We start from the raw sequence: 15,966 nt of genomic DNA, 5'->3' as shown, positions 1-15,966 counted from the left end.
GCCTCTACAATTCTTCAGACCCTGGCTGGACTCAGACCATTTGCCTCTGAACCTCAGGGGTTGGGACTGCCACCATCATTCATTTAAAGCTCCCCCAGTGATTCCCGTGTGCATCCACAGCTGAGAACCACTCATTTAAGGAGTGAAGAACTCCATCCTACTCACAATGTAGAGCCGTAAACTACCTCCGATGACAGGTAGCCCAGATAGGGTTTGGGTGTCCTCACCATCAAGCCACCTCTGTTCTGATATGGAAACAGCCCAATAGCACAAAGAAACACTGCCAATGGTGTCAGACACTCTCGATCACTTCCCACTTTTAAACGTAGTCATTATCTTATCATTGGGTCAGTTGCCTTCTTTCCCCAGAAACCCAACCAGAACAAAGACTCTCAGATATTAAAGTTAAGGAGAAGTTCTACTCTACTTTCATTCAATCCAGTAGCCCTATAAATAGAAGTTTTGGAATGGCCCCAAAAGAGAGGCTGTGTTTCATTTTTGCCTTTCCAAATTCTTAATTCCTCAATATCGAGACTAAAATTTTCCAAACCTACATGAATGTATCAGAAGACTGTGACATACTTGGAAAATTCTGTACTTTTAAAATGAACTTTGATTTTTTTTAAATCAAAACTTTTATATCCCACAGAGATAAATTCCTTCCAATGGAATGCTCCCTCTATTTCCTGTTAATGACCATGACATGAAATTCCTTGTGGGGAAGAAAGGCATTCTCGTCTCTCACTAGTCCCTGTGTTTGTTTAGAAGTCGCTGTGTGCTGACAAGCAGGCAGGGGATGTGGTTGACGGACAATGAAAGCGGCTGTTAGCCAGGGAAGGGAACGAGCTGGCGCTATCTCTGGCAACGGCAATACAAATGACACAGGTTTCATCTGCTGGCTCAGGTTTCTAAATCCCTGACAGGGACCTTCATCACGTCAAGGAAACAGCACAGACTCCTTGCTTTTAATTTCTGGTCAGCTTACAGCTTCCTCCCCACCCCTCTGCCAACTTCACAGGAATTCAAAGGCAGAGGAAGATGGGCAGGGTTCCTTTTTGAAGACAGTCAATGGCCTGCCTTTTATTTTGTGGCAGGATCAAGAAATTCTCTTTACCTCAGTGCCATCAAAAGAACTGCACTGCCCCCTCCCCTCAAAAATGGCAAATCACAAAGCAGATGCCTAGGAAATTTACCTCTATTTTTTCCAATTTTAAAGCATTAAAGTTACTTTTATGCCACCTAAACACATGCACTTATGTGAAAGTCAGTTTTGTCAGATTTTATCAATCAGAAAAATATTTTTTTGTAAGTAAGAATACATTTTAGATATACTCATATATTTGAGCCAGTTGTAATATCTTACAGTTTATCTTATTAATTAGTGAGTTAAATAAAATCTTTGGCACATGTTCATTAAGTTTTTAAAAAGGACTCAGAAAGATTTTAAACCCTGTGTCTTTTGAGCCATGTCCACTGTTATTCCAGATACAATGCAAAAGTCCAAAGACAGCAAGACATGTTGAGAACACCAGCTGAACCTCACAAACATAAACACTGCTTAAAAAAAAAAAAAAAAGGAACACCTGAAGTAGGTTCCGTTTAGAAGGGCGCCTGGGTGGCTCAGTTGGTTAAGCGACGGCCTTCGGCTCAGGTCATGATCCTGGAGTCCTGGGATCGAGTCCCACATCAGGCTCCCTGCTCAGCAGGGAGTCTGCTTCTACCTCTGACCCTCTTCCCTCTCATGCTATCTCTCATTCTCTCTCTCTCAAATAAATAAATAAAATCTTAAAAAAAAATCTAAAAAAAAAAAGCTGACCATATCAAGAGTTGGTGAGGATGTAGAACAGCAGGAAAGTTTGCACTGCAAATAGGCAAAATTCAGCCACCCCGCTGCACCGGCTCTGCCGAGCACAGATGCCGCGGCCACACAGTGCCCGCACCCTGCGGGTCGGTGTGGGACAGGTGAGGGGCTGTGGCCAGCCAGGGCATGGCGACATCTGCGTGCTGGCCCTGCTCTGTACCTCGAGCTGAGCGGTGACTGCATGTTTACCTCATAATTAATCGTTAAACTACAGGCATGCTATACCTACCTTTCTAAATGTATATGATATTTCAATTTAAAACAGCCACCAAAACAATGCAGTGTTTCCACTAACAAAGATTTCTAGTAAGGACTATTTCACAGTTTAAAAAAAACCTTGTATCTACATAACACAAAGCTTAGCCTACAGACACGGCTCAGAATCCCTCTGGCTTAGAACAAGAGTCCCACACTTGGGTGCTCGCAGGGACCCGGTGCAGGCAAGTACCCAACGGAGGTCAAGAAGCAGAGCAGGCCCCCGGGGGGCTTGCAGTGCCTCGCAAGCCCACTCTGCAAAGGAGCGCTGCTCGGCCCCAACCTGGCTGTTGCTGTGTGGGAATGAAAGCTTCTCTCCAGAAGCCAGAAAGAAGGATTTTATAGGACATTCCCCAATTTCTAAACACTGGCAACTAACACAAAATTCATTTTAAAAAACCCTGTGTAAACCAAACAAAGTATATCTATAGTCAGACACAGACTGAGGGCTATCTTTAGGCAAAGCCTTCTGTTTTCTACCTGCTTTACAGTCCATCCTCTTTTTTCATTCAGAAAAACTTTACTAAGCATTCACTCTGTGGCAGGAACTGGGGCTGCAGTAGATACTCTATCCACAGCAGACATTTAATAAACACCCAAACTGCTCCTCTCCATTCTTTCCCATCCCCCAAGATGGCCACCTCTCTTTCTTGCAGCCCCACATCTAATCCTTCAGGCAATTCTGTCAGCTCTACCATCCCACTACATCCAGAATCCAACCACTTCTTATCACCTCTGCCATCACCACCCTGGCCCAAGCCACCACCATCTGCTCAGACTCCTCACGGTCTCCCCGCTGCCCCCTCACTCTCCTCACCCTCCACTCTCCGTCCCCCAGCCAGAGGGGGATTCTTGGACATCCGAAACTACTCTCCAATTGCTTCTCCTTTCACTCAGCGAAAAATGCAAAGCCCTAATTGTGGCGTGAGGCCCTACATGACTGTAATCTTGACCTAGACTTCAGCAGTCTCAAGGCAAGGATTCTGGGCTAGACAAATCCACTCTTTCTTAAACTTTCCTCATTTCCTTGAAGTTTTCTAGCAAATTTCCTTTTTAAGAATGTTTACCTTGGGGGCACCTGGGTGGTTCAGTCAGTGAAGCATCTGCCTTCAGCTCAGGTCATGATCCCAGGGTCCTGGGACTGAGCGGTGAGTCAGGCTCCCTGCTCAGCGGGGAGTCTGCTTCTCCCTCTACCCACCCCGCCCCCACTCGTGCTCTTTCTCTCTCTCACGCTCTCTATCTCTCAAATAAATAAATAAAATCTTTTTTAAAAAAAAGAATGTTTACCTTGTTTTGACAACCAAAGGGCCTGGAAAACTGTACAGGCACTCTGACAAGTGTTTATAACTCAGCAACTGTATCCTAGAGATAGACGCCCACATGTGCAGAAACACATCAAGTAGTTTTTAATATCTTAAAAGGAATGAGCTGTTTCTACATGTAGATGTGAGGGAAGCTGGGATTTTCCCAGAGGAAGGGAAACAAAAATGGAGCAAGGACACTGGCCCAGACAGCCCGGCTGACAAGAGGTAAATACTTGGGAAAGGCCATTTTCTTTTCACAGCAGATCTTCAGAGTATGAGCTCTAGAATCAAACAGATACAGGCTCAGACTGTAACCCTGCTACTTACTAGCTGGGTTACTGTAGGCAAGTCATTTAGCTTCCTGAGATTCTGTTTCATGAGATGCAAAATGAAGTCAGAGAACTTTCTCTTAGGGGAACAAAAGGCTATAATCAATGTTGGGAGGGGGCTGGCATATAACAAGCACTTCATATGGTAGCTCCCAGCCCCATGAGGGTGGCACCATAAGCCTCAAATCTCTGCCCATCCCCACATGATTTCCCCACTCTCTGATAGGCCACAATTCTGGCTCAGTATCCAGGACCAGGGACATTCCAGCATCACGACACACAAAGCTTTTGGCTTAAGTCCAAGCCTTTTCAGTGGACAGTCATCTCTAAAAGCATAACAAGGCTGCCAGGAAAATCTGACTTTTTTAAAAAAATCACTTCACAGCCATATTTATTTTGTGAGGTGAGAAACCCCAGCCCCATATAGCCAGGGCCCACATTTGTCAATTGCTAAAGTGCTTCAATTAGTAAAGTTGTGTTCTTGTTTGGCTTGCAAAGATGGTGCCAAAAGAAAAATGGTAGTACAACAAATAGAAGTCATAAAGGCATTTGCACAACAAAGCGGCTTCAGGGCACTGGGCAAGTGAGAAGAATTCTTGCCACAGACGTGATACTCACCAATGGCCCTGCGGAAGTTCTCCATCAGCACCTCCGTCTTCTTGATCTCCGTGGAGTAAACTTCACTCCCCACCATTGGGCAGAAAGGGACCTTACTACCCAGCTCCTGAGCAATAGCCAGAGCTAGAGCTGTCTACAGAAAAAGTGGAAAAGCACTTGTTTTACATTCTTGAAAATACAATAATTCAGAAACATATGCTATTAAAAAAATATGAACCAGGAATAACTGAAAATCTAGTCCTTTTAGTTGTAACACGATTTGGCATGTTTCACACAATAAATGCTGAATGACTTTTGTGGACAGGCGATTTATAATCCAAATGGCATCTTTAATCATCCCTGTAATTACAACAGTTATCACTCACTGACACTTACCAGCGCGGGCCCGACTCTAAGGGCTTCACGTGACCCTCCACTCACCCTATGAGGTAGACACTAAACTCTCCCCACTTTACAAATGATGAAACAGAGGCACGGTAGAGATTAAATAACACATCCTGGGAACCATAATCTAGAAAATGGCAGAGTGAGAACTTTAAGTCTGGCAACGGGTTCCAGAGATCATGTTCCCATCAGAATCAGTAGTCTCCTAAAACACTTCCCTCAGTATCACAACAGGGCCCTGACCTAATGGCTCGGAACACTACTCTGGGGTGGTTTTTACAGGCACAGGAGGAAACCAACCTCCAGCCCATTAGAAAACTACTAATCAAAGAATGAATCACATGACATTCGCTTTGTAGTAAGTGGCCCGCACACGGTGAAGAATGATGCATGAGCTAGGTTCTGAAGCTATGAGCTGGTCCTAAGTTACACTTGAACATGCCCTCATAAACTACAAACTGATTTTTAATAAGATAGCTACAGCTGGTAGATGCTAAACACAAGCAGATTTAACAGCTGCATGGTCACATATCATAAGTATGAAAATCCAATGCCGTTAGAGTTGGTATGGGACAGGGAAACGCCATGGTGTCTGAATGCCTGTTTTCATCTTTGCTCAACTTTGAAACAAGAGCCTGAGGAAGGTCAGTTTCCAAGGTGTAGAGACTAAGCAAGAAAGCAAGCCTGCGCTGAACAACAAAGTACATCTCTGAAACAGTATTTTAAAACTGGCCCAGTAAAGGTTCCTTTTAGAAGGAACCTTTTCAATACCATTTTGGTGATGTTTTAAGATGGTAGAACATGTTAGAGAATCGGCATGTAGTGTAGCACAAAAAGCACCACCAGGGGACGCCTGGGTGGCTTAGTCGGTTGAGCGGCGGCTGCCTTCAGCTCAGGTCATTGTCCCGGGGTCCTGGGATTGAGCCCACCAGAGTCGGGCTCCCGGCTCAGCGGGGAGCCTCAAGCTTCTCTCTTCCTCTGCCCCTCCCCCTGCTCATGCGTGTGTGCGCGCTCACTCTCTCTCCCTCTCTCAAATAAAAAAAAAAAAAAAAAAAAGCCCTGGCAGGCAGGGCAAAAACTGGACTGTAGTCCTGGTTCTGCAACTAATTTTCACGGTGACTCTGGGCACACGGCAAATCTCTGGTGCTCCATTTCCCCACCTATCAAATCAAAGTCCTAGCTTAAATCACAAGTCACAAACTAGTTGCCCACAGCCTGTTTTGTTTTGTTTTTTTATTAACATAATGTATTATTTGTTTCAGGGATACAGGTCTGTGATTCATCAGTCTTAACACAATTCACGGCGCTCACCATAGTACATACGCTCCCCAATGTCCACCACCCAGCCACCCCATCCCTCCCACCTACCTCCACTCCAGCAATCCTCTGTTTCCTGAGATTAAGAGTCTCTTATGGTTTGCTCCCCCTCCAGTTTCGTTTTGTTTCATTTTTCCCTCCCTTCCCCATGAGTCTCATGTGTTTTTAAACTCAATTTGTTGCCTATTTTTTAATGTTGGGAAATTCCACATAAAAATCCAGGTATTTAGCTTCTTTTGAGGAACTAGAAGGTCTGGCCACAATGGGCCCGCATTACCATGTGGTGACACCTGGGGTGGACCTCTAAAACAGCTGCTACCTTTGGTGAGGACATGCCACTCTGGCCACCCTGAGCCCTCATGCTTGTACCCAGGCACGTCCCTCATCCCCATGGCCTGTCTGAGTAGGCATCTGAGTTTGTGACCTCGGGGCTGATACCTCTAAAACTGTTATTCTCTGGTACTCTACAAGTGAAGGGAAAATCTCTGCAGCATGACAGGGTACAGTGTGAGGAGCAGACTCTAGTACCATATCTACCTTCTATCCAAACCCACCACCTTCTCAGCCAGTCCTTTCTCACCCAGGTATCTCCACAGGCCCTGACTCCACACCTTCAGCTGTGAACTTCAAAGACAGAGACTATATATCTGGTTCAATGGTATCCCCCTCACCTCAACCTAATACAGAAGAGATGACCAATATTCTTCCACTAAAGTATGATAAATACTTGGTTAAGAAATCCTTCAGGTGTGTCTAGTTTCTTCCATTTCCCAGAAGGCAGGTATACCATATAGCTATTACACCCACATCTGTGCTAGATGGTGCTAGATCACTTGTATGAGGTCTCACTGAATCCTCCCAACTAGCCTATGAACTTGATGATCTAGTATTTGATACCGTATTTGATATTTGATATTGTATTTGATAGATTTAGAAACTGAAACACACAAGCTATTAACTCATCCAAGACCAGTTACCAATCAACAAAGCCAAGATGCAAACCCCACTCCCTAAGACATTATTTCTTTGTGAGCAACCCCTATATAAGTGGCAAGTGGCACACACAAAAAAGAGGCTGTTGCCAAAAGAAGACTGAAGAAACCTATTTCAATCTCATCTAAACATCTCCTTTGGGGCGCCTGGGTGGCTCAGTTGTTTAAGCGACTGCCTTCGGCTCAGGTCATGATCCTGGAGTCCGGGGATCTAGTCCCACATCGGGCTCCCTCTGCTTCTCCCTCTGACCCTCTTCCCTCTCGTGCTATCTCTCATTCTCTCTCTCTCAAATAAATAAATAAAATCTTTAATAATAAATAAATAAATAAATAAATAAACATCTCCTTTCCCTAGAACCTAAATATAAAGCCCCATTATTAATAGCATGAGGTCCTCAAGAGTGGATTGTCCATATGAACCATGTATCTGCATCTCTAAAATAAGCACCATATTTCTGCCTGCCACTTAGTTAAGTTGCCTAAACCATGGGTCCCATCAGCGCACTGTTGAGCAGGAGAGTTACCACACGCCTTCATACACATGGAAAGAGACTGTAGTGGGGCGCCTGGGTGGCTCAGTTGGTTGAGCGACTGCCTTCGGCTCAGGTCATGATCCTGGAGTCCCGGGATCGAGTCCCACATCAGGCTCTCTGCTCAGCAGGGAGTCTGCTTCTCCCTCTGACCCTCTTCCCTCTCGTGCTCTCTATCTCTCATTCTCTCTCAAATAAATAAAATCTTTAAAAAAAAAAAAAAAAAGGAAAGAGACTGTAGTGCTGGGAACTTCTCATATATCTTAGGAGAAAAATGCTACAATACTACAAAAGGAACGAAGGGGGTGCCTGATGACTCAGTCAGTTAAGCCTGACTCGATTTTTGGCTCAGGTCATGATCTCAGGGTCATGACATGGAGCCCCGAGTCTGCTTGTCCCTCTCCCTCTGCTCCTCCCCACCGCTTGCGCTAGTGCATGCACTCTCGCTCTTTCTCTCTCTCAAAATAAATAAATAAATGGAATGAAAAATTTATGCTGCCAGGAATATGACACACTAGAAAGAGCCACAGAAAATCCTTCCTGTTACAAAACACCCAGAAATAAAGAAATAATAAAAAATCCAGAGTAGTAAACTTTGTCGCCTTGAAAGTTTGGAAGGTTTTGGGCGCCTGGGTGGTTCAGTTGGTTGAGCGACTGCCTTCGGCTCAGGTCATGATCCCGGAGTCCCGGGATCGAGTCCCGCATTGGGCTCCCGGCTCGGCGGGGAGCCTGCTTCTCCCTCTGACCCTATCCCCTCTCATGCTGTTTCCCTCTCTCTCTCTCTCAAATAAATAAATAAAATCTTTAAAAAAAAAAAAAAGAAAGAAAGTTTGGAAGGTTTTGACAGATGGCAGAAATCTCAGCAAGATATAGTTAAGAGAGAAACCCCTGGGGGCACCTGGGTGGCTCAGTCATTAAGCATCTGCTGTAAGCTCAGGTCATGATCCCACGGTCCTGGGATCGAGCCCCGGGCTCCCTGCTCAGCGGGAAGCCTGCTTCTCACTCTCCCACTCCCCCTGCTTGTGTTCCCTCTCTCGCTGTGTCTCTCTCTAATAAATAAATAAAATATTTAAAAAAAAAGAGAGAGAGAGAGAAACCTCTGAATAAAAAGGAGCCCCGAAGGACTATGAATGAGTAGAAAAGGTGAGCCATAACAAAAAATACCCTGACATACAAGGTATAAACTCATCCATCCTTCCATGGCTCTGGGTGAGGAGAAAAGTCCCCACAGAATGCTCTCAAACAACTTTAGGATTAGTCTTTACATTGATGACCGGAAAACCTACGCCACAAAATTCATTGCAAGTGCCCTGGGTAGGGTAGGAGGGCCCCTCACAAGCACTCTGAGAAGAAGCCTTGCAGAGTTGATCAGCCAAACGTGAGTTCACAAGCAGACAGAGAATACAGAAATAATGAAGACACTGAGTCATGAACAAAGAACAAGAGGCTATAAAAATAGCCAGATTTAAAAAAAAAAGCCATATTTTGAAGGGAAAAAAAAACCTGAACTTAAGAGGGGGATGTTCCTTCTTTACCAAAAACAAAACCATAAGCAAGCTAATTCATGTGGAATGACAGATTTAGAAAATCACTGTTTTGCAACCACCAATGTGGTAACTGATATAGCAATAACCATCAGGGAATTCTACACCCTTACGGTGAAAGGATATTTGCAACATCTCAGTGCGTCACTTCCGATTACTAATTAATTAAGGGAACCAGGACCTTCACAGCAGAACTTGGCCTTTGGCCCACCCGTCCTGTCAGCCTCCTGCTGGGATGCAATGGGATACATCACCACCAGGGCAGGGTTCCACCAAGTGTTTAACATTTCCTACTGATGAAACAATAAGACAATCAAACAATCAGACAATCAGACAATTGTAGGCCAGCTGCAGGACCTTCTTACAAAACAACCGTCCTGGACTCTTCAAAAATGTCAATGTCAAAGAAGAAAACAAAACCAAAAAGGGCTGGGGAGCGTTACTGTTTAGATAAAAAGAGACTAAAGACACAACAATGAATGCAGTGTGTGATCTTTGATTGTATTCTGAATTTAAAAATATAAAAAAATGAAACAACCCCAAACTGGAACGACTTGGAGAAATTTTAATATACACAAGACATCAGCTAATAATGTTAGCATTTTTTGGGCAGACACTGGTACTTTGGTGTCATAGGAGAATGTCCTTGCACTGACCTCCAAATGGTTCAGAAATAGAGAAAATGCAAATGTCACATAATATTTACAATTACTTATTTACATGTGGGGTATATACCATTCTTCCAACTCTTTTTAGGTTTCAAATTTTTCAAAATGAAAAAAAAAATTCAGTGGGTTGAATTAAACAGCAGCTTAGTTATAGCCTACCAAACAATTAGACTGGAACAGAGGTCTAAAGAAATTACTCCAAATGCAGCAGAGCCAAATAGAGAGAAAATACAAAAAAGAGGTTAAACGACAAAGAAGACAAAATAAGAAGCTCTGGCCCACGGTTTCACAATGTTGGCAACTACTGTATTTTGTGCTGGATAATTCCTTCTTATGAGGACAGTCCTGTGCGCTGTAGGATGTTTAGCAGTACTTGTGGCCTCCACCCACGAGATGCCAGCTGCAGTCCCTGCTCAACCAAATTCTGACAATCAAGAATGTCTCTAGACCTGGCCAATGTCTCTTGGGGGGCCAGGCTGAAAATCCCTGCAATCAAACATCATCTGACTGGAGTTCCAGAAGAGCACAAAGAGAATAAGGAAATGCAACGTCTGAAGAGGTAAAATTGTAGTGATACATATCACAGTGAAGAGGTATCAAGAGATACATATCATAGTGAAAGACCAAAACCGAAAACATCAAGACAAAATCCTCAAAACTAGACTTTTCAAAAGCAAAAAGGTAGCAAACTTCAAGAGAAATAGTACCAAAAGAAAACAGCTATCAACAGAATTATATAAGCAACATAACACCTTTCAAAACAAGGGCAACATAATAAATACAAACCTGAGCTGGCTACCAACAAACTTCTAGAAGCAACTTCTAAATGATGTACTTTAGGAAGAAGAAAAATGGAGGGAGAGGGAAGGGCTAAAATATAAGAAGGAAGAGTAAGCAAATAAATGGTAAATACACTGGACAATCTTGTGTTGCCTGCAGAGAGATAATTAAAGCTCACATTTACATGGCACTTTAAAGGTTCTTCATGAATACAGCACTTCTTCCTCTACTGTAAGACACTAGTATAAGATATACCATCAATTCAATTACATGATTTCAAAATGATAATTCAAGTCATTATCTTACAACTGACCGGTATAACAACCGTCTGAAATGAGGCACGTGCTACTTCAGAAAGGGTGAACATACTTCCCTTGGGTCCCCACGGCAAGTCAACACCAGAGCTGGAATTTAAAGCTTATTTCTTTACAAACACAATCCCAAGCTCCTACATTCCCATACCAAGTGGCCCTATTGAGGGACATGCATGACTCAAATTGGGAGCTCTGGTCCATTTCGTGTATCTGGCCAGTCCCCTGACAGATCCCAACAAGTTGCCTAGAAGGCCCTTTTCTCCCCTGCAAAGCCAAACTCTCTCCCAACTCTGCAGGGCAAATGTCAAGTCTCAACCCTTCCAGCTTTACCAGGCCTCGGTACCTCCTCCGGCTCAAATCCTGGCTGCATTTAAGACGAGTCAGTATCTCACAGCTTAGTGGCCAACTTAAGTATTTTGTGCTGTCATGGTTTCCTCTCTCTGCCCTGGACACTGAAAGCCCCTTAAAGATAAAAATCATCTAATTCCTTTCTTCTTTCTTTTTCCCCATCTCTCAGCCAGAATAGTGCTAGGTAAAGTTAGTCTTCAAAAAAATGGTCACTGACTGATTTTTCCCCCTTAAGTAAGATGTCATCCCCAAGATTTAATGATGCCCTAGGCCAACAGAAATGTATTTCCAAGGCAAAGGAGAATGGAAAGAGATAAAGGACAAATTCTAGACACAATGGAGACCCCTCCAAGGACTTCATCCTCTCTTCTTTGGAGGTCAGCCAGGATAATTTGAATTTTAGGAGCATGGGTTTTAGATACTCAATTGTATTATTGCACATTAGTTTTTCAAACATACATATAACCAATTTAGCTAAACAAAGACTAGTTAAGACACGAATTCAATTTGGCTTAAACATTAAGATCATTCTCTTGGGTAGATTTAAAAAAATGAAAGAAAATGAGTACCTTGCCAGTTCCAGGAGGTCCTGCCAACAAGACAGCTCTTCCAGCCATTTTCTTGCTTTTGATTAATTCTACTATCACACCACATGCCTAGACACCACAATGGAAAGAAATAATAAATCAGTATTGAAATGTTTCACATGGGGAAAAAGTCCAGTTTCTGGTCCAAACAATTCATACTCAATTCAGCCAACAATGAGTGCCACTACATTGCAGGCACCGTTCTAGGTACTGGGAGCAGGGGAGGGTGACAGAAAAGAAAGCCTTATGGTCTTGGAGCTTGTGGTCTAGTGGAAGGGACACACACAAAAACACTGTAGATGATCACCACTGTAAAAAAAGGGGGGATGATCTGGGGCGCCCTCTCTGAGGACACTGTATTTGATATGTGAAGCTCCAGGCAAAGGGAAGACAGTGTTGCAGACAAAGGAAACAGCAAATGCAAAATGCAGGAACGGGCTTGGCATGTCCAAGGGACAGAAAGGCTGCATGACCAAAGCACAAATAAAAGGAGAATGGGAAGATGAGGTTCAAGAGGCAGGCAGAGGCCAGGACTCACAGCAGGATTTTAGTCCATAGTAAAGTTTGGATTTCAACCTACATGTAATGGTAAGCCACTGAAAAGGTCTTAGGCTATGCATCCCATGATGATTTCTTTTTAAAAGACCTTGATGGCACTGTGTAGAGAATGACTGGTAGGGGTACAAACGGGAGCACTGATATCTAGCCTAGGGGCCAAGGGTAGACTCCAGGGGCCCACATACCTCCTGAGACTGGGAATGAAATTGAAAACAAAACTGCATATAGATGTTCCAGGGAGGAGAGTCACAGCTTTCATCAGATTCCCAAAACAACCCAAGAATCAAGGCATACACTACTAGTTGGCCATCAGTTAACTCCCAGAATGTTGCAAAGCAAATGCTGCATGTGAGGTTAAACCTAGGGCGCCCTAAGATTAAGTGAATGCCTTTCAAATCCTCAAGAGTAAGTTACTTGATGATTTGTTGTTATACCTTAAGTTCATACTAACACAACACTATTAGACCATTTACAGCATATATATACGTATACATATAGGTATATAAATATGTGTATATATATATGCAAACTCCATAAATGGGTTACTGATTTTTATATATTTTAGAATATTTAACTATAAGAAGGCTGAGAGTCACACTTACTGAACACATATCTCAGGATGACAAGGTTCCTTACATTGACTTAATAACCTAATAAATTACTTAGGGCATGCCATAGCTCTTCTTTCCAGGTGGTGACAGGGTCTTGTGAACACATCTTATCTCCTCTACCACTACTTCCTATGGACTGTGGAGAAGCACCTTGGTCCCACACTTAGACAGCCACTCCAAAAATGTGGGTTCAAAGAATGCATGTGGATGGGCTATATTCCATTTCTGGCTCAGATGGAAAAGCACTGTACCCCGAAGAAAGCCTAGAAGCTGTTCTTCAGCCGCTGCATTTCTAAAAAGAAAATAGAGCCAACCACCATGATCTTCCCCTAGAGCCCTGTGATATCATAATCCTCAACACTCTTCGGGAAGAAACTTTCCAAAACGTGGATGTGTACTCTTACTGACACACTAGGACTTCTTCCATTTACTCTCTCTTAGTTTAAGCTCCAAATCCTCTCCAGTGAGCTATGTTCAGTGAATTCTAAAATTTAAAAAGAACTGGAAGGGCCTTTAAAAGATCATCTAGTCTAACTCTCTTATTTTTCAGAGAGGATACTGAGCACCAGGGAGACTGCTGATGTGACCAGAGTCATGCAAGGAGCTGGAAGCTGCAGCAGTATGCCTATTATTTCAATAAATAAATAAATACTGAGCCCTGATAATGAGTAAGATTTGGGCATATAATCCTATTTAATCATCTCTATTGTCAGGAAGCTCATATTCATAAGGAGGCATAAAGCATCAGAGTTAAGAGCATGGATACCGGAGGGTGCATGGGTGGCTCAGTCAGATCATGACCCTAGACTCAGGTCATGATCCTGAGGTCCTGGGAGGGAGCCCTGAGTCGGGCTCCCTGCTCAGGACGGTGTCTGCTTCTCCCTCTCCCTCTGCCCCTCCCCCCGCTGGTGATTTCTCTCTCAAATAAATAAATATTAAAAAAAAACAAAAAGAGCATGGATTCTGCAATCAGACAAGCTTGGGTTTAAATCCTGTCTCTACCACTACCCTGAGTGACCTCGGACCTACCTACCTAACCTGTGTGAATCAAATCTCCTCCTCTGAAAACAGTTCATAATAGTGGCACACACACTAAAAGGCTTAAGGGTAAAGTGTACTACTGCCTGCAACTTACTTTGAAATGCAAAAGTGGATTGATGGATGGATAAATGAATGGATGTAGGATAAACCAACAGAGTAAAATGTTCATTGTAGAATTTAGGCACATCGGTATTCACTATACAAGTCTTTTAACTTTTTTGTTAACATCTGAAAAGAGGCAGAGTAAAGTAGGTGACAATTATTAGGGTGAAGGTGAAAACAAGACAATGGAGATAAAGCTGCCTGGCACATTAGCAAGCACTCAGCCAGTGTTAGCTATTTTCAGTAACAGGTCCTCAGTAAGCAGAAGCTGGATAAAGAGAAATTTCAAAGTCCCCCTGACCCTGTCAATATTTCCATTTTTTGAAAGATGATGCTCAAAATAGAAACTGGAGGCTTTTCTTTGGCCCTTTCTTCTAGCACAATCTGGCTAGGAGGCAATAGTCTTAACCTTGTACTAAGTACATGTGTCTGTAGCTACTAAACCACGGCAAGGCCAAAGGCCATGGATCTAAACTAAGAGCACAGTAGGCTAAAAAGTAGCTGTAATATCATAGGGCACTGATTTGAGGGTCAGAGATACATGTGGGTACAAATCCCAGCACCACCATTATTACTAAACTGAGTGGCAAATGGATAGGTGAAGTGACCTCTTTCACCCTCAATTTTTTTATCTGCAAAAAAATAATACAAAGAGCTTGAATAACTTCGTGATTATAATGTAGGCGAAATGACTTGGCATCACTGCCACTTAAGTGGATTTGATTGGAATGGTCAAAAAGGACGCTGGAGTGTGGCTGAAGAGGACTGCTCCTCTCCCTAATTCCCATTTCCCTCCTTCAGTCCCCAAGCCCTGGAAACCAAAGTGAGTTTTCTAAGGTTGATCACTTCCCTACTTTAAAACCGCCATAGCCTCCCACTGCATTCCAGAAATCCAAATTCTTTACCATGTCCGACAAAGCCCTGCAGGAACTGACCTCCACCAAAATGTAATAATTATTTTATTTACTGGTTAAACGTTTATGGTCTCTCACCACACTAAAATGTAAGCTCCATGAGAGCAGGGACCTTAACTAACTTCTTCCCAGCTTACCCCTGCGTCACGAGAGCAAGGCACAGAGGAGGGGACTTAATAGTGATTTATTGTCAGTGAGGCGAAGCAAGCAGTCAACCGCCCGCGTGGGGTCAGCACCTGTTCTCCTAGAACTGCCCCTCTCCCAGTCCCAGGGCGGACCTCCCTCGCCGCCCACTACCCCCACCGGAGCCCGTTCGCACTGCCCTACGGAAACGTCGGCGGGACACCCAAGCGCGCACCCCGCCCTGAGCCCCCCACTTCAGCGGCCTCTCAACTCCCGGGCCCGCCCGCCACACCTCTCGCGCGTTCTCCTGGCCCACGAGCCCCGAGGCCGCCTGCTTGGCCAGGCCGCTCTCGTCCAGCCCCAGCCCCTTCACGTGGCTGTGGGAGGCGATGCGCTGCGTCTTCGTGGTGCTCTTCACCTCCTCAATCTTCATCTTGCAGACGCCGGGAGCCAAAACCAGCGTGGAAAACGGAGAGCGAGTACCACACGCCCAGCACCTGGGTTACCATGCGGCTGTTACTAGGGCGGTTTGTCAAAGCCCGCCTTACTCGGCGTTCCACTGGCGAAGGCGGGAACGCCTCCGCTCTCCATTGGCTTTTGGCCGCGCCCATCGGGGGAAGCCAACCCCGCGACACCGCCGGAAGTGGATGGGCCCATCCACTTCCGGCGGTGTCGCGGGGTTGGCTTCCCCCGCCGCCGGCACTTCCTGCCCTGGTCCTAGGGTGAGAATGGAAAGGGTTCTCCTACGGGGTTTGATCTAAGGCACTAATGTGGGGTCCTGGAGTC

General features: G+C 44.3%; 1 protein-coding gene across 2 annotated transcripts in view; it reads right to left on the bottom strand.

The window, feature by feature from the left end:
- RUVBL1 (RuvB like AAA ATPase 1) overlaps positions 1-15,734 on the bottom strand; it is a 41,097-nt gene extending 25,363 nt beyond the window's left edge. The window contains exons 1-3 of one of the 2 annotated variants that reach the window (XM_027587247.1): positions 15,473-15,734; positions 11,814-11,900; positions 4,368-4,500 (exon numbers count right to left, since the gene is read on the bottom strand). In XM_027587247.1, coding sequence (XP_027443048.1) covers positions 4,368-4,500; positions 11,814-11,900; positions 15,473-15,613 — 361 coding nt within the window. In that variant the 5' untranslated portion in view covers positions 15,614-15,734. The remainder of the gene's footprint in view (positions 1-4,367; positions 4,501-11,813; positions 11,901-15,472) is intronic. The other variant, XM_027587246.2, reaches the window with a different exon arrangement.
- Between the last annotated feature and the right edge of the window lie 232 nt (positions 15,735-15,966).

Source organism: Zalophus californianus, chromosome 1 (genome assembly GCF_009762305.2).
Source record: "Zalophus californianus isolate mZalCal1 chromosome 1, mZalCal1.pri.v2, whole genome shotgun sequence".
Lineage (NCBI taxonomy): Eukaryota > Metazoa > Chordata > Mammalia > Carnivora > Otariidae > Zalophus > Zalophus californianus.
This window is presented reverse-complemented; position numbering and strand designations above follow the sequence as displayed.